The sequence below is a fragment of the Cololabis saira genome, chromosome 15, assembly GCF_033807715.1.
Source record: "Cololabis saira isolate AMF1-May2022 chromosome 15, fColSai1.1, whole genome shotgun sequence".
In the NCBI taxonomy this organism is placed as follows: Eukaryota; Metazoa; Chordata; class Actinopteri; order Beloniformes; family Belonidae; genus Cololabis; species Cololabis saira.
This window is the reverse complement of record NC_084601.1, coordinates 18,891,335-18,910,023: the sequence shown is the minus strand read 5'-3', so window position 1 is coordinate 18,910,023 and position 18,689 is coordinate 18,891,335. Positions and strand designations below refer to the sequence as shown.

General features: G+C 38.8%; 1 protein-coding gene across 1 annotated transcript; it reads left to right on the top strand.

Annotated features, from left to right (window-relative positions):
* The first annotated feature begins 251 nt into the window (after positions 1-251).
* Positions 252-13,518, top strand: mfsd2ab (MFSD2 lysolipid transporter A, lysophospholipid b). Its single transcript, XM_061741031.1, has 14 exons — positions 252-492; positions 3,168-3,293; positions 4,207-4,331; positions 7,641-7,764; positions 8,434-8,512; positions 8,611-8,783; positions 8,904-8,994; positions 9,582-9,697; positions 9,944-10,027; positions 11,705-11,788; positions 11,959-12,071; positions 12,169-12,312; positions 12,467-12,643; positions 12,728-13,518. The coding sequence occupies exons 1-14, from the start codon at positions 403-405 to the stop codon at positions 12,780-12,782; spliced, it is 1,581 nt and encodes a 526-aa protein (XP_061597015.1). The 5' UTR covers positions 252-402; the 3' UTR covers positions 12,783-13,518.
* Positions 13,519-18,689: the final 5,171 nt, after the last annotated feature.

Genomic DNA, 18,689 nt, shown 5'->3' with positions numbered 1-18,689 from the left:
ATAAAATGATATTGTTTTTCAAGGAAAGATTTGGTGGGAGAAGATGAGGATCACCCAGTATGGGATCAGCTGCATCTCTGATGGCCTGATCTCCAGGCGAAGGGGGCGGGGCGTGATGTGGGGTGGTGAATGGCAAGTGAAAGTGGGCGTGGCCAGAAGGGATCTAGGGGGCGTGGCCATAAGAAAGAGAGAGCTCTAGGGGGCGTGGCCAGGACAGGGCTCTGAGATTACTACACCCACGAGCCTCCACCTTCCAGTTTCAAACAGAGCGCCAACTCACACCGTATTATACCTCCGCTTTTCTCAAACCGTATCGAGGACGCCGTGTCTGTGATTTATTCGGTGTTTGTGGGTTGTTTTTTTTTAATAACCTGTTTCAACCAAGGTGGAAGCTCTTCTGCGATGGCAAAAGGAGAAGGTAGTGAACAATACTCCAACACCAGCTTGTTGAATAAATCGATCAATTCAGATGAGAAACAGCTGGCCAGAAAGGTGAGTTCCTTTTATGAATCGAAAATATTTTTGATTTGGTGATATTTTCTTCGTTGTACTGTTTCGCCTGGCAGCTAAAGGAGTGGGGAAAGGCGTGTTTAAAGGGACTGTATCTTGGATATAGGAATGAATGGAGCAGGTCGGCAGTGACATTTTAAACGAGTCTCGTACGTTAGCGAGGTGGTCGTGCTGCGTTCGCGTTCTCTGTGTTTTTGAGAACTGCCCATATGTCGATGTAAATGTGTTAAAACGGTAGAAAATTGATTGAACATTGAGTGAAAACGACCAGCCCAAGCTAATTTGTAATAATTAAATTAATCGATATCATTTAAGTCTCCACAGCTTTAAAAATCTAATAAATTGAACCCGCTGAATCATTTGTAATAATGGTCCAGGTTGTAGGAGCACCCGGCATTATTTTGCCACATTTAATTTATTTATTTTTTTACCAATGACCTTTTTAATTATGTGCACACAAATTTTATATTGATGAAGTTTCATTAAGAAAATGAAAATGTAATCATTGTATAAATGTATGTGAACTGCAGCTTTTGTGGACTCATCTGAACCCTCCATCTCTATTTTAACACAGTGGGTGTATTTTTATTCTCACACTGGGCTGCAACATGACCCCTGACGAAAGAAAAAAATGAATGACCAAAGCACATACGATCTTTATTAAGAGTCGTTTCCTTTGGCAGAAATGAAACCCACCCACCCTGATTTGGGTTTTTTTCAGCACATCATGGGTAAATGGTTCCTCAATTTCCGATAGCTGTGAACGCACCAGGAAGCACCTTCCAAGGCAACGTGTCCAATTCAAACTGAGCAGCCCGACAATCATCCGGTGAAGTCCCATCTAAAATTAGTCCGGTTCTTGTGTCTGTCCTTTACTAAACAATTCAAGACTCTGCGAAATGAACCAAAACCCCCTCTGTTTTCTCTACGCATGAAAATCGACAAGTTCCACATAACATATCTCTTATCAGTTCTTAGGAGGAACATGCACCATATGGTGTGGAGATCACAGCTGATAGCTCATGAAGTTGTACTGTGCGGATGTTATTTCAGAACATTTTCTGCTGTACATACATCATGCCTTCATATTGCTGTGTCAATGTGATAGTTTTTTTTAAACGTCCCTTTAAATCTCTTGGAAATGCATTGAGACTTGTATAGGAAGGAGAAAATGTTGCACATGGAGGACAGTGTGCCTTGAGTGGCAGGAATTAGTTTCATAATATCTTCAATGTTTGGATACCTTAGAAAGCCTCAATGGGGTGTGTCATAGGTTGATTGTTGGCATATTAGTTCTAGTCAGTCCTGTTGGCGTTTTGTGTTGTGGATTGATGTAAGGATAGCCTGTCTCTAATATCTCTTCATGAGTGCTAATGACACATTTACCTTAGAAGTAGGGCTGTTCGATTAATCGATTTTAAATCGTAATCGCGATTATGTAATTGGAACGATATTAAAACGTGAAAATCGTAAAATCGATTTTTCACGTTTTTTTTATTTTTATTTTATTTTTTTTACCTTGTCTGCACAGCATTGCTGTTGCATTATTATTTAGCATGCAAAGACCCAGTGTAGTTTAATTAGAAAATGTCTTGTTTTATTTAATTGGAAATATAACTTACTGTATGTTTGCAAGTGCTGATTTGCTGATTTTTTTTTTTTCAGAGATAAAACTTTATATTTTATTATATTTTTTAAAACTTTTTTTCAACTTATTTTACAGAGTTTTGAACTTTATTCATTCATTTTTGGTTTAATAAGAGCAAAGTTTGCACTTAAACCCCAATGGGGCAAATGTTCAATAAAAAAACAGCATATTTGAAATCATTTCTTTGCCTTTTGTCAATTCACAAAATAATCGTAATCGGATTTTGAGAGAAAAAAAATCGATTTTATTTTTGGGCAAAATCGAACAGCCCTACGTAGAAGTAATAAAATGTGCTTGTGGTTAATGATTACTGTCATTACAGGTTTTATACACGTGGCAGTAACCCCTGCTCTCATTAAAGTACTGGTCAAGGTACAAGCAATTCCTTGAGATATAAAGTAAATTCAGATTGCTGCCAAGGGTGCTGTCATCCTGGTGCCCTTTGGTGTGAATGACAACACGGTGTAGTCATGCCCTGGCACTTATTGACACTTGTTCGTGTTGCTACAGGAGCAGCTGCCTAGAGTCTGTCTGTTCAAGAAATTATTACATTGACGACAGTGGAGAAAATGGGGAATAGGGAGTGCTTGTTATAAAGCCAAAGCTTTCTTGCTTCCAAGTGGCTGGCCCTGACTTCTGCATAAAGCACTACACAATGGTTGTTTGCAGCTGGAACTCTCTGGCTCTTAAGACTCAAACGATTAAGAATATCGGCCAAATTCCTTACAAGTCTTGAAATATATGTTTTGTTTTAAGCAGACTGGTGAGAAGGAGGCGAGACAGTGGATTAGAGAGTTGGTTTTCTATTCAAAGTTTCTATTCCAGTGCTTTGTGAATAAAAATGCATGATCCTGTAATTACAGGAGATCTGGAGAGCAGGAAAGCCTCTTCAGGACACTTAAAAATGCTCACTCTTTAAGCTGAATTTATGTGCAGGACGGTATATCCACAGGCCATTTCGTTTTCTTTATTCAGTGTTTTTTTCCCTATGTTTTATCCATTTCTGTAGTATCAAGACAAAAGTAGGTTGTCGATCTGGAACAAGATATGCTATGCCATCGGTGGTGCACCCTATCAGATGACTGGATCTGCCCTGGGTTTCTTTCTGCAGATCTATCTACTTGATGTTGCTCAGGTGTGTATTTTTCTTCTTCTTTTTTTTTTTTTCCCAAAACACAGCTATCACATCTGTTCATACATTATGCGTGACCTTATACCATTGACATGCAGTCTTGAAATGACCAGCTTGCATGATAAAGGGACATACTGCACATCACAAATAGCCCTTTCTGCAATATCTGACCCTGACAGATTTTAAAGCGGGGTGACGATATTTACAGGTGTAAGGGGAAAGAAGTTGCACATGATCGTTCCTGTTTCCTGAGAGCAGTGCTATTATGAGCGTGCACAGAGAACATTGTAGATATAAAAACTCACAAGGGTGCTGATTGTCATGGAAAAAAAGAAGCCATGGATAAAGTTTTATGGTTTTTCTGTCATGTTGACGTGGTGACGATAAGGATATACTGTATCCAAAGGCTTAAGGGGGGTGGGGCGGTTGGGGCTGATGATATGGGGAACAATGGCCGTTCATTGAGGGGGGACTCAGTTTAATGTGCTCTGACATTAATCTGATGGTTATGGCCACGATTTGTATGTAAGCCAAGGGCGTCTTGGGGTTCAGCTTTGTTCGGCTTCCAAGACTGCACATTACAAGTCTTTTGGATGACACAGCATGGCACAATTTGTACAGTCAGGAGTCAAGCATTCATGGAGCCTGGCCCCCAGTCAAGTTGGTTTACCATCAAACAAGGTGCCAAGTGCCACCTTCACTAATTAGCTTGAATATATTACAAAGTTGCCCTTTGTCCAGTGACTTTATAATGGTGTTGTAACTAAGCAAAAGTAATTACAAGATGTAATTCTGTATTTTACTGCTACTGTTTAACTTTACAAGAATCCTTTATGTGCTGAATGTGTGTTTGAAATACCATTGACATTTCAATATTCGACTGTTTCTGAATATTTCAATCTGGTACTTTCCTCAGTTGGATCCCTTCAATGCCTCTATTATTCTGTTTGTTGGCCGAGCCTGGGACGCTGTTACAGACCCGACAGTGGGCTTCCTCGTCTCCCGGAGTCCATGGACACGTATTGGGCGGATGATGCCCTGGTATGTCCTACACCCCAGACTTTTTTTGCTTGATACTGCTTGATCTGATTTGTATGGCAAAAAAATGTACAGCTGGGTGCTATTTTTGTTTCTCCTGCTGTATAGCAGTATTATTTATTTATTTGCTATCTGCCAAGTTATTTCTTTGGCCCTTCTGATAAAGCAGAGTCTCTTGTTTTGTTTGACATACCATGTGGGAAATGCATGTCTGTGATATCTTGGTGAGTCACAGTGAAGGTTTCTAACCCATGTATATGTTTGGGTAGGCGGGGGGGCTTAGCAAGGCTGCATCGTTCGATAAGAGAGGTTACTTTAGGGCATGCAGATGCAACAATCCTTGTTGCCCTGTCCCCTACTCTCTTTCTCTCTTCCTATTTCAGATAGTCCAGATTGGACTTCTGAGGCTGAAAATGACACTAAACGTCCTCATTAAATTAAGGAGGTCCTGCAGGCATTAGTTTTTCACATTTATCACTTTTTTATTGTTTTTTCATGGCATTTACAAATATTACTTCTGCCTGCTAGAGCATCAACTTTTCATTGGAAGCACACACATTTATTTTATAGAGGAAATCCCTTATCACATAATTAACTCTCCCCTGTGTTAATTTGGAGCTTATGATTTCTTCAAACTGACTCTTGAGATGTTCCTACAATTAAATGAATAAAAGCATAAAAACATACACCTAGTAGTTGCTTTTAGTATCACGATGCCTTTGATGTTTGAGACCTTTTTCACAAAAAGTTGTTTGAACCTTTTCGATATCTTCTCTCCCACATCACTGTTTCATCATCTCTGAGCCTCTTACTTCTACATTAGATTTGTTACATAACTTTTAAACGGTGGCTCCTGAACTGTTAGAAATTGTGCAGCATCCTTAAATCCTTGGCTCACCTCCGAGGGGATTTAATGTCTATGGAGAGACTGGTTATAAAAAAAGATTGCACGTCAACTGTCATCACATGCTATGTTTTAAAGTCCCATCAGTGTGTACAGTGTGGCGAAGATGTAAATGGAGTAGAGATGGAAAGGGCAAACAGGTGACAGTGTGCGACACTTGAGCAGGGCAAAGTAAATGTCTTGGGAGTCCACTCTGGTCATCGGAAGTTGTTTAGAGACACTTATATAAGTCGGAGGTGGATTCTCCCATCAAATTTGTCTGTGGCCCTCTCCTCAGATGTTTAATGTTCTTTATTAGGTTTGTAAAACACAAGAGCACATTTATTATAATTTAAGAACAAAAGGAATTATTCATCCTGATGGGCTGTTAAACTAATCATAACTATTATTTTTTGCAACTAAGGAGCAGTTTTAAACACGAGCTGTAAAATATAGTGTGCAATATGCTCATTTTAATTCACAAGCAGTGATTTAGCTGTTTTTAACCCCAATGGTCTGATACGCCCGAGGTTGATGCTTTATATCCCATCTTGATGATCTTTCCAGCTAAAGTCCAGATGATGAAATATCAGAAGAGCATCATGCAGGATGAGGTGTGTTTCCTTTGTCTGTCATTGCAGATAGGGTGTGGGAGTGGGAAGTGATGCAGGAATGGTTGGCATGTGCCGTCACATTGTCAGTTCAGCTGTAAAGAAACAGCAGAGGAGAGCAGCACGTTGCTGCAGGGAGGAAGCCGGGGAGACGCTCGGTTGTGGGAGCTTGTTTTAGTGCTGGGGGGAGGGTGGCCACAGTCGCGCTGGCTTCCCATTGGCTCGCCAGGAACACACCACCTGCGTAGCCAATAGCGTCTCAGCTGTTGGGTGTGGAGAGCCCTGCAGGATTTAAATAGTGGCTGAGGAATCTGAGAGGTTACTGCAGTTCAAGATACCGTTTCAGAATGAATTTCACTGTGGCGACTGTCACTGACAGACCTTTTTTTTTTTAATTTCTCGGAAACGTAAAACAAATCCTGGGCAGACGTCCTGTCCACTATGCAATTAAATTTTATAGGATGTAAATATGGGGTCATCATCCTTACCACTGAGCCGTTTCAAAGAATTTTATCTGAAACTTTATGTAAAATCATGTTAAGTCAAGTCAAGGTTTCAAAGCTGAAACAGTTGCTCAATTATCTCTATTTAAAGGTGATGAAGCGTCAAGCTTTTGACTAGTAAAACAAGTGTTCCCAGTTGCAGTAATCCAAATTGAAAGGTGTCACCTGTTAAGTTACTTCTTACTCAACATGGTTATAAATATAACTAGGATGGGCATCAGGTTAGACCTTATGAGCCAACATGTCAATGCATTTTTTTCTTGACTGATTCAATTTGACTCTCTTGGTTTAGCTCAGCAAAAAAGATTCAGCCAAAAGACTATTAAAAACACAATATAAGCCATTTTCTACTTAGGACTGTTTTTTTTCTTATTGTTAGACTGAATGACTGGCCAAACTTGATCTAATGCGTATTTATCTGATGTAGCGCTGGGGAAATTCACAATAAATCTTCACATTGGTCTCTAGATGGAACATCTGCTTTAACTCACCCGCCCCACCAACAGCATTTCTCACAAGTGTACAGTTAATGAGATCACATGCGTGAGGGAGCAGGTTAACTGTCTTCATCCCTGACATTTCAAGCACCTACTGCGCATCAGTGTTGCATTATAAGTGGAGTTAAATTAATAAGCAGCGTGTTTGAGGTGATCCTAAGCACTTTGGATACTAGCCAGTGACGCAGTGGAGAGAATCTGCTACTGAGATCCGTCTATGAGCACATTTCCTATCTAATTAGGCTCCACCTCTTACTGTGCAGAAAAGTAGAAATGCATTAGAGCACAGTGACTTCCTATTCAACAAAGCAGGCGTTCTCCCCCACCACAACTACCACACACACACACACACGCGTCAAGAGGTGTGGCTGCAGCACAATCTCATCTGATTGGAGGACTTTAATCTGACCATAGGAAGAAAGGCAAACGCAAGGAAGGAAGTGACTACATGAACCCAACTTCCAGGATGTCATTGTGATGTCAATTTACTGGATGTTGGGCACATATACAGTCACAGGGCATCACTTATTTAATATTAGATGATGATCATTCAATAATAAGTACACTCTTTGTTCTTTTCTATTTTCTAGCAGCATTCAGTACAAAATAACTAAACCATCAGATCAGGTCAGATCTGAAACAACCTGATTGCTGCAATTTAACACCAAGAGAACAACATCTTTAGTCATGGTCATCTATATGCAATACTAATTACAGTTATAATCACGTGCAGGATGGACTCCATGCTTGATTGCGATTTTGGTCTCTGATGTGTCTCTGTTTTGTGTTTCCTCCTCTCTTCCCTCACTTTTCTCTAGGGTCCTACTCTCCACGCCTCTGGCTGTGCTCACTTATTTCCTCATATGGTGCGTTCCTCCCTTTGAGAATGGAAAAATCATCTGGTACCTATTCTTCTACTGCTTCTTCCAGACTCTTCAAACTGTGAGTGGCACATTTACAAGCACAAACCCAGTCAATTGTCATTTGTCCAATAAATGAACAAGCCACCTATCTAGTACAATGATTACGCCTGTATTCTGCGCACTTGTAATTGATGTGAGGAGTTGTCTGCGTACGTTTTCAGGGAGTTAAGCTTATACTTGAATCTTTAGTAGGGATGACATTTTTATGATTGAGAAAAGAGAAAGAGAAGATTAGTGTCCATGAAATCTAAAATAACATGTGGAAACGTGGCTTTGCTCCATGGACCAGCACTTGTAAAGCTCACAATTTAACTAGTAGTTTGTGTAATCGGGACACAGTGTTCTGCCATATGTGTGTTTTTCTTTGTTTTTTTTTACTTTGGTTGGCAGCAACATTTTTTGCTATCATTAAGCTAAGGTCATATTTCTTATCCATGAGTTTCAGGGGTTTTTGTAGGTTAAAAAGTAACCGTCTGAACAAAGATGGCTTTCTTTTATCTAGTAAACGTTTTTAAGCTTTTTCGTAGTTTCTTTTGAATATAGTCTGGCAGTGAGAAACTTCTCCCCTACTTTGTTACAAAGGCTCACTTACATCATGTGTTTTTTTTTTTTTTTGTTTTGTTCTTTTTTTCCCCCCATTGCATGACCAAAAATCTCACTTTTCTTTTTCCTCTCTTTTTCACGCCAGTGCTTCCATGTGCCTTATTCTGCCCTCACCATGTTCATCAGCTCGGAGCAGAAAGAGAGGGACTCTGCCACCGCGTACAGTGAGTATAAACGTCAACATGTTAACGATTTAATAAGATCCTTTGATGTTGGTCTTGTGACCGCTCTCTAAACCTCTCCGTATCTGTCCTGTGATCAGGGATGACGGTGGAGGTCCTGGGGACAGTGCTGGGCACAGCTATCCAGGGGCAGATAGTGGGCATGGCCAATGCTCCCTGCCTCCGAGTATCCACTAACGGTTCAGACCAAGGCAATTTCTCACTATCCACCGGCCACAACGAGTCAGGCCCTGTAATTACCTTGCAGCACACGGTAAAGATCCATGATAATGGTTATGATATTACATACAAAAGCTGGTGCGTCTGGCTAAAGTGAACTTTGATTGCAAATAATGTATGCTAATGTCTTTTTTTTTCTGTTGCTTGTTCGCAGAAAGCAGCTTACATGATTGCATCTGGCGTGATCTGCTCAATCTACGTACTTTGTGCCATTGTCTTATTCTTTGGCGTCAAAGAACGAAAAGGTGAGACTTCAGTCTCTGGGAGCCAGAGCTTGTCGTTTACCCCCCCCCCCTAATTTAAGTGTGTTTTCATAATTAGATTAGATTGTCCTTTATTCCTCTTTCAATGGGGAAATTGTCTTTGTGCAGCAGCAGTACACTCAACGCACACATGCAGCGAAAGGGTAAAAAATATAAACGGTATATACATTGGAATGAAAATAAAAGTAGTGCAGTATGAGAAAAAGTGGAGTAAATGAACTCGGCATATCTATTAGACCTCTGTTAGTCATTCTGAGCACCATGCGTGGCTGCAGATGCATTTGAATCTGTCATGTGGTGGGCTGCTGTGACGTCTCTGTTGCAGAGAGCTGATCTTAGCTGCACGATGCGGTATGACTGTGAGCTGGGAGGCTGTGAGAGAACAGCCGAAGCAGAGGCCTTGTGACTGCCACTAATGAGACATATTTGTCCAGTATAAGATGACCCTGAAAGGCAGTTGCTCGTGGAAAAAGATGAGGGAAATCAGCGATAAGGGCTTAAAAAGGATTTTGAGAATGTATTCAAGTGGATATAATTTGGCATCCTTTGCTCATTCTTTGTCCCTCCAGAGTCGAGTCGAATCAAGTCGTCCATGTCCTTCTTCCAAGGGATTAGGCTGGTGATGGGGCATGGACCGTATGCCAAACTGGTCATGGTCTTCCTCTTTACTTCACTAGCTTTCATGGTGCGTATGGAGTCACTTGCACAAATATTGAAAATAGTCTTTATTGGAACATTATTTTAGACTTTGGAGTTTGCTCATTTCTTCACTCCCAAGTTCAACAGATTTTTTTTATTCTTATCGTTAATCCTGGGAGTGTCTCCTCTGTTCCTGCTCCCAGCTAGTGTTTGCTTGGCAACGCTGCATGTTTAGTCCCAGATGTGTTTCCTATGATGGGACTGAGTGTGCCTCTGTGCTTTTGCCCTGCAGCTCCTGGAAGGGAACTTCGCTCTGTTCTGCAGCTCCACATTGGGCTTCAGAAACGACTTCCAAAATATTCTGCTGGTTATCATGGTGAGCCCCTCACACAAATACCCCACCCACACACACATTCGCAGGTGGCATTTTGTAATAAACGGACAGGGTTGCATTGTTCCCATAACAGTCACCGCGTTTCCCCTGAAACCCTGAGCAGCCGATTTACATTGAATAAGTTACACCATTAGCTACAGTGTCTGCAAAAGCGTTCCCTCCCCAGGCGGACACATAAATTGTCTTCAGTTACAAGGCTTGCACTGTACAGGATTGTAAAGCGGGGCTCTTGGCTCGCTGGTTTCATAATATGTGTCCACTCTGACTGCTCTCCCTGAATGCCATGGCATTCCCACAGGGAGTAATGGAGCCGTGTGGGCTTCTCCTTTGATTTCTTGGCCATTCTTTTATAAAAAACCTGAGTGTAGGTGGTGGGGGGGGGAGAGAAAAAAGACGGCTTATTAGCAAATCACTCGGCTTTTAGATCCTGACAGGTATTCAAACCCGTTAATCCGTATATGTGCCAAGCTTACACGCAACAGAACTTGGAAGGTAGAGGTGACTGAGGTTTAAAACGATTACATGCCTTGAGCTTTTACTTTATGGAAAGGATTAAGATGCCAAGGCAGTACATATATTTAGTGAAATATATATCTTTTTTTTGTTTATTTATTTTTGTTGAAGCTTTCAGTGAAACCTCCCGTCATGAAATTTCACATAAAAGCACTAAGACATTGTAATCCTGACATTCTGTCATGTGATGAAAGATCCAACTCACTTTGTATGTTCAAATTGCATTAGGATTAATAAGTTATAACAAATCAGACTAAAAGGCATTGTCAGGCTTTTCTTTGTTCCTGGATCAGAGCAGAAAAAGGCTGACTGTAAAAATGTTGTAAGAGAGCTATTGCAGCAAATGAAGTGTCCCGTGTGGTATGTTGCAGTAGCCATGCTGTGCAGCACAGTGGTCTGCAGCACTTTGCACAGCAAAGTAACTCATTTTCTTGCTGTGAGTTGTGCTCCTCAGACGCTATGAAGGGAATACATTTGAATCAGTTTTGCAAAAAGCACATTGTGAAGACAGTTCGTGCATTAAAAACTTAATTCCCTTTTAAGGAAATACCGTTAACTGATGAGTCTCAAGATCACGTCAAGCGTGCACACATTTAGCTAATGTGTGCATTGATTTACCAAAACAAAGGAGAAGGAAGTTTGGCAATGCTCATTTTTCTTCAGTGAGACACACCCCAGAATATCGTTTTACAGTAAATGAAGCATACAGTTGTTCCATTGATGACTTATTTTTCAACTGAGTCATAGTTACCAGAAAACATGGAAAAATACTGCTGTACAGTGATTGTGTGCGATCGCCACTCGGGTCAAACATTCAGGGATCAGAGGCCAGCATAATCTCAGAGCAAACTCTGTCCCCTGCAGAGAAGCACAATCCACTCCTGTTGTTTTCTCCAACAAGAAGATTTCAGATATGTTTTTGGAAGAGGTGCAGAGGAGGTATAATCTTCCATTGTTGGTGTTGTGACTGGCAGGCATGAAAGATCACTGGTTTTAGAAGAGTATCTTTCTTTCATGTTACATAGCAGCGAGGCCAGCTTCTGCTGCATCTTCAACATGCACTGAAGGACTCTTGTTGGATTTTATGGGAACTACTACTCGGTGGATGTAATTTGTGTGTTTATTTTGTATTTTTTTCTCTTTCAGCTCTCGGCTACTCTGTCCATCCCCTTCTGGCAGTGGTTCCTGACTCGCTTTGGAAAAAAGACTGCAGTTTATGTTGGCACCTTGGTAAGGTCACAAGTGATGTTATGCGTAACCTGTGGGATTTTACAAGCATGACCTGTTACTCTAGGAGCACAAAAAAAACAATCAAACCACCTTGTACAGACTTAAGAGACTTGTTTTATGAAGCTAAACTTTTCACCGTGTTGATTTTTCTTCTTTTCTTTTTTAAACAGTCTGTGATTCCTTTCCTGATCCTGGTGGTGTGTATCGACAGTAGTCTGGTAGTCAGCTACATCGTCTCCCTGGCTGCCGGGCTTGGAGTGGCTGCAGCCTTCCTGTTGCCCTGGTAAAAACCCTGTTAAGTTTAAATTTGAGGGGAGTTAAGGTTTTCTCACAAGCAGTTCACACACATGACCAATTTCTTGCTTTTGCTCTTTCTCTAGGTCCATGTTGCCTGATGTTGTTGATGATTTTCAAGTGCAAAACCCAGACTCTACTGGCCACGAAGCTCTCTTCTATTCTTTCTACGTCTTCTTCACCAAGTTTGCCTCTGGAATCTCCCTGGGCATTTCCACTTTAAGTTTACAGTAAGAATTCACTTTTTTTTTTTTTTTTAAAGCAAAGTAATGAGACTGATTCACCAAAAATTAGACAATTTATACTTGTTGGCCTCAAAGTGTGTTTTCTATACAAAATAGTTTTTTCTCTGTTTATTTATTAATTAATTAATTTCCTCTTTAGCTTTGCAGGCTACATCTCTAGAGGCTGCTCTCAACCAGAAGCAGTGCACACGACCTTAAAAGTGTTGATTTCAGCAGCCCCGGTGGTCCTCATCATAATCGGCCTGGCAATTTTGTATTCGTATCCGATCGACGAGGAGAAGCGACAACAAAACCGCAAATGGTTGCAAAATCACAGGTAACGCAGAGGACCGAAACGCCTCATTAAGACTTCCTTCACCGCGAAGCGCGATTACAGCTGACGTGTCTTGTTTTCTTGCAGGGACAGCGAGTCAGATTCACAAACTGATTCAAATGAAACAGATGTGATGATCTAGTATGGACCAATCATCGACTGGCATTTTGCACTGGGCAGGACCGACGCCACAGGCCTGTCACACTGTACAGACACTGCCTTTCCTAGCCAACGCTGCTGCTGTTCCACGTACAGAACCTGATCGACTAAGGAGCGTGCAACTGTGAGCCACGCTGAGGCCTTGAAGAGAAAAGTCCTGCCCTCTGTATATGTGACATTTTCCTAGCATGCCTTTCTTTTTATTTATTTTTTGGGTATGTGTTCTCAAAAAGCCTTACCTTTTTGTGTAACGATTTACCTTTTGGGTACTGCGGGAAAATAATTTTTTGAAAAATTGTACTCTCTATTTCCGTTATAATTGCACATAACAGTGAAAAGTGTTGTGAGCATGTTTTGACAGCTTTATTGGTGCTACTAGGTGGAAGGGAGCCATTTCTATTCCTTTACCACCCTGAACAGTAACAACTCTGAGCACTATGTTGACAGCAACTTTGTAATTCTGACACTTATGCATTGTGAGAAACTTGAATATTAATGAAGCCTTAATTTAAAAATTAGGGTCTAAAAGTTGAAAACGGACAAACTGACACAACTGTCAGTCATTTACTATCTATTCTGAAGATGTTTAAATGTATTCCAGTTTTTATTTTCCACGTAGTTTACAGAAACCAGTCAGCCAGTCTGTTTCCCCCTCATTTCCATCCCACTGGCAGTTTTTTATCTTGGTGTATTTTGGGGAAAGCTGTAATGTGAATTTGGAGCAATTCAATTCAATTTTATTTATATAGCGTCTAATACAACAGAGTTGTCTCTAGACGCTTTACAGAGACCCATACCCAGAACATGACCCCCGAGCAGATATTACATAAACAATGGCAGGTAAAAAACTCCCCTAGTGGGAGAAAAACCTTAAGCCAAACAGTGGCAAGGAAAAACTCCCCTTTAGGAGGGAAGAAACCTTGAGCAGGACCAGGCTCATCAGGGGGGACCCTCCTGCCGAGGGCCAGACTGGTGGGTCAGGGACGGCAACAGCACAGCAGGCAGGTGGAAGCAGCAACGGGATGACCGGGGGTGGGGACCGCAGGCCAGCACACAGCTCCCGAAGCTCCGGCCCAATCAGCAAGTCCCAGGTTGGGGTGCAGGGTCAGGAAAAGACTTGTGCTCCGTAATGCAAGCTACAAGCCACCCACGGCCACCTGCAGGACAAAAGAGAGAAAAGGGAGGAGAAGGGGGGGGCAGCAACGGGATGACCAGGGGTGGGGACCGCAGGCCAGCACACAGCTCCCGAAGCTCCGGCCCAATCAGCAAGTCCCAGGTTGGGGTGCAGGGTCAGGGAAAGACTTGTGCTCCGTAATGCAAGCTACAAGCCACCCACGACCACCTGCAGGTTCCGGTGTCCGGCAAAGGATGCTGCAACATGGACAAAAGAGAGAAAAGGGAGGAGAAGGGGGGGCCAGCACAAGAAACTACAGGAGCGACTCTGACACACTAAAGCAAAGTGGCCAAGCAAAGTGGCCAAACATAAGCAGTTCTACTGTGAAGGGCTTCAGATCCCTGCCAAACTTTTAAAACCACTACATTAGAAAGCACAGTTAGTTAGCACATATAATTAAAGTTTCTCCAGCACATTTTTTTTTTAACATTATTTTATTTGTAGGACATCTACTGAAGTTGGCATTTTTTTCTAAAATGCTTTAATTTCTAAGAAAAATGATGCCTACAGTTGGATTTAGAAATCTCATTATTTAAATATTTATTAGTTCTTCTGATCTGTGTTTGCGGATCACATTTGTGCGCTTCTTGCACTGTTTGGACCTATTCAACGCCTGTAAGGTTCTGATCCAGCTACAGGTTTCAAAGTAGTAAGGAGTACCTTTTTGGGATTGAGAATTTGCATCTTTGAATGCATGTCGCCATGGCTACAATCTTAATTCTATATGCATCTTAAAAGGGAAGCACATAATTGTGAGGCAATGACGAAGCGTCGGTGGTGTTTGGTGTATTTTTGTGTAAGTTTAATGAATAAGGAACTGGGATGCTTGATTATCTCAATCAAATGTAAAATAGTATTGACATCTTTCATATCTGTAGATATGGAAATGTGCACATGACGTGTCTTATGTTATACATACTGTTACATCTTTGACATGACAACTGTGTTGCCAGTGTAAGAAGGTTTTTCATCCACTTTATTTTCCCTCCTCTCTTCTTGTCCTTACTGGAGGATACTGTTTGTGCCAACTTGGTGTTTGTAAATGTTGTACATCTTGTAAATTTCATCCATTTAATTTTGTCAATATGTTTCATGGACTTCCCCTCTTGAGTTTGAGGGTGTAGCCGACCGTGTTAGCTTTGATCCCAGAGGGACGCACAGAAGCCTTTTATACACGCCTCTTGTACATATGTAAACTTGTACATATTTTTATTTGTGACTGGAAGTGAACCCATATATACTGTAATGTAGTTATTTAAGAAAAAAAATGCTGTGATGTCAAAAACAGTCTGATAATAAATTCTAATTATGTGCCGTGAGGTTGTGAACACTACGAACAATTATGTAATGCATACCCGAGAAACGTTTAACAATAAAACAATTTGCAAATATGTATTACATATTTCAAAGTTAAACCGGAGTGCTTTACCAAAATATTGGAATGGGGGGGCATGTAATTATGATCTTGATTGTTATTAAAATCTGCATCAAACATGCTTATTTAAAAGTCCATCTCTTAAACTACAAGTATCCCTGTAATATTTGCTAGGCAATGAGAACAGTTTTAAATGACAAGTTTTCTAAAAAAAAAAAAAACGAGCCAACATCCAATTATTTGGGAAACTCATCCCAACAGTGCTCTTGTGGCGAGAGTCTGAGTAGAGACAGATCAGAGCCTGACTCAAGCCTGACCAGAGACTGACCAGAGGTAAACCTGTGGCCCAGACATTGTTAACCACATTGGTGCTGTGGACAAACTAAAAACACAGGGAAACCGTGAATGTTGTGAGCTTGGATCCTTTTCTTTTTTAGGGTTAAGAGGAGGCATTATGGAGAAAAAGTGTTTTTCTGCACTTGAGGAAGAGGACAAATGTACCATTTGACCTTTGACCCCCTGAGATGGGGATTGGAGGGTGTAAAGAGCAATAATATAAACCCAGCAGTTAAGGGTAGGTAGATGGATAAATGTTAATTCATAGGTTGTACAAAATGTATCACACACTATTTACTCAGCAGGCGGTAAGTATATGCAGCACGATCATATGAAGAGGGGTGGAGTGTTTATATAAAGAATACCTATTAAAAGTAAACAAATAAAACCAATCAGTGTCAGTCAAACAGTAGGGAAAATACACAAAACCCATGCCAACATTCAAATTATAAAGATATTTACGTTTTAATGAATGTATTTGAATTGTACAACATTATTCAGACAACCGTGGAGATCAGTAAACCATTAATCTAATAAACTGCAGACAAACTGCCAATTAAATAATCAGGAGCTGTAGTGCTGATTCAAAATTTAATTACATTTATGGTAAACTTGTTCCAGGACTTGCAACTTGTCCAGGATGTACTTCTGCCTTTTGCCCTCAGAGAGCTGGGATATGATCCAGCAGGTTCGTTGGGTTGGGTGGACGGATGGATGGATGGATGGTGAACTTGTTTCACTGGCCAGCTCTGAATACTTTGCACCTGCTTCCTTGAAACCCTTCAAGCAGGAAACCCTCTGGTTACCAGATGGTGACCGTATGTTTTATTTAGCTGCACTACAGCCTGATTGAGTTATTCCTATGATTTGCTGCCACCTGCTGGTACAATAATCAACTTTGTTTAATACAGTTAAGACTGCAAGCTTTTTGGTACAGCTACTTTTTTTTGGACAGCTTCTTCATTTAGAGACTTTAAGAAAAATCCTTTGACATTTTTAATACAATTTTTCTTCAGGAATAATAAAGTATTTTTTAATTGAACTGAATCAATTGCCAAAAATAATGGTGATTAAAATTACATTATGATCGTCTTCTCTTACCGTCTGGATGTTGCAACCATGCATTCATGTTCTAAAGGTCTTAGATTTGTTTATATAACTTCAGATGAACATGATACATATATATTAAAGGAATTAATTTTCAATTTCACTTTCATTTCAGAGAATAAAAAATTCTTATCAAGGTTTAGTGATTTGCATATATATATATATATATATATATATATATATATATATATATATATATATATATTTGTGATTTGCATATATATATATATATATATATATATATATATATATATATATATATATATATATATATATATATATATATATATATATATATATATATATATGCAAATCACTAAACATTGATAGTACAATAAGAATTTTTTAATCTCCAAAGTGAAAGTGAAATTGAAAATTAATTCCTTTAATATATATATATATATATATATATATATATATATATATATATATATATATATATATATATATATATATATATATATATATATATATATATATATATATATATATGCAAATCACAAATATATATATATATATATCGTCTTCTTTTACCGTCTGGACATTGCAACCATGCATTCATGTTCTAAAGGTCTTAGATTTGTTTATATAACTTCAGATGAACATGATACATATATATTAAAGGAATTAATTTTCAATTTCACTTTCACTTCAGAGATTAAAAAATTCTTATCAAGGTTTAGTGATTTGCATATATATATATATATATATATATATATATATATATATATATATATATATATATATATATATATATATATATATTTGTGATTTGCATATATATATATATATATATATATATATATATATATATATATATATATATATATATATATATATATGCAAATCACTAAACATTGATAGTACAATAAGAATTTTTTAATCTCCAAAGTGAAAGTGAAATTGAAAATTAATTCCTTTAATATATATATATATATATATATATATATATATATATATATATATATATATATATATATATATATGCAAATCACTAAACATTGATAGTACAATAAGAATTTTTTAATCTCCAAAGTGAAAGTGAAATTGAAAATTAATTCCTTTAATATAAATAAATATATATATATATATATATATATATATATATATATATATATATATATATATATATATATATATATATATATATATATATATATATATATATATATATATATATATATATATATTTATATTTATATCAGTATTGTTTTGAAACAATCATATTTTTGGCAGAAGTGTTTAGAGTTTACAGTGATGGCATATACGTCTATACATGATGTTGACAGGGTTACATATTTTTTTCCAAAGTTTTCAACGCTATTAATCAGAAACTTCATCTAGTACCATGATTGTTACTATTTAGAGGTAATGCTTTAACTAAACTAAACCATTATCAAAAATAATTCAGACTGATTGTACTCATCCTCTCATGACCCCAGATAAAGAAGATGTAGAAAATGAAAGGATAGATGGATTTATTGTGCATGAAATTACATGATTCCCTTTCTTACACCCTTTTTTTTTTAAATGTTTAAAAATTTCTGTAGCTACTACAAAACTGTTCGAAATATTTTGACCATTGCCTTTCTATAATTTGGAGAATAAAAACATCATGGATTGAAGTGTGGAAGTGGGAGGTGGAAGTGTTTGTTTGATTTTATTTGATCGTTGTGAGCATTCAGGTCAAACACTTCCACTGTGATCCTCAGGTCAGTCATCTTCTGATAGCGTTTTAAATCTCAAACGCTGTAGCATTTTTGCATATATAAAACATCTCTGCCTTATGCATTCATTTTTCTAAAAGTGGTGGATTAACTCCTATAATATCTTGAGTCAAATTAAATGCCCCATCACTTCAATTTATCGTCAATTGTGTCAAATCCTTTTCTCAGATG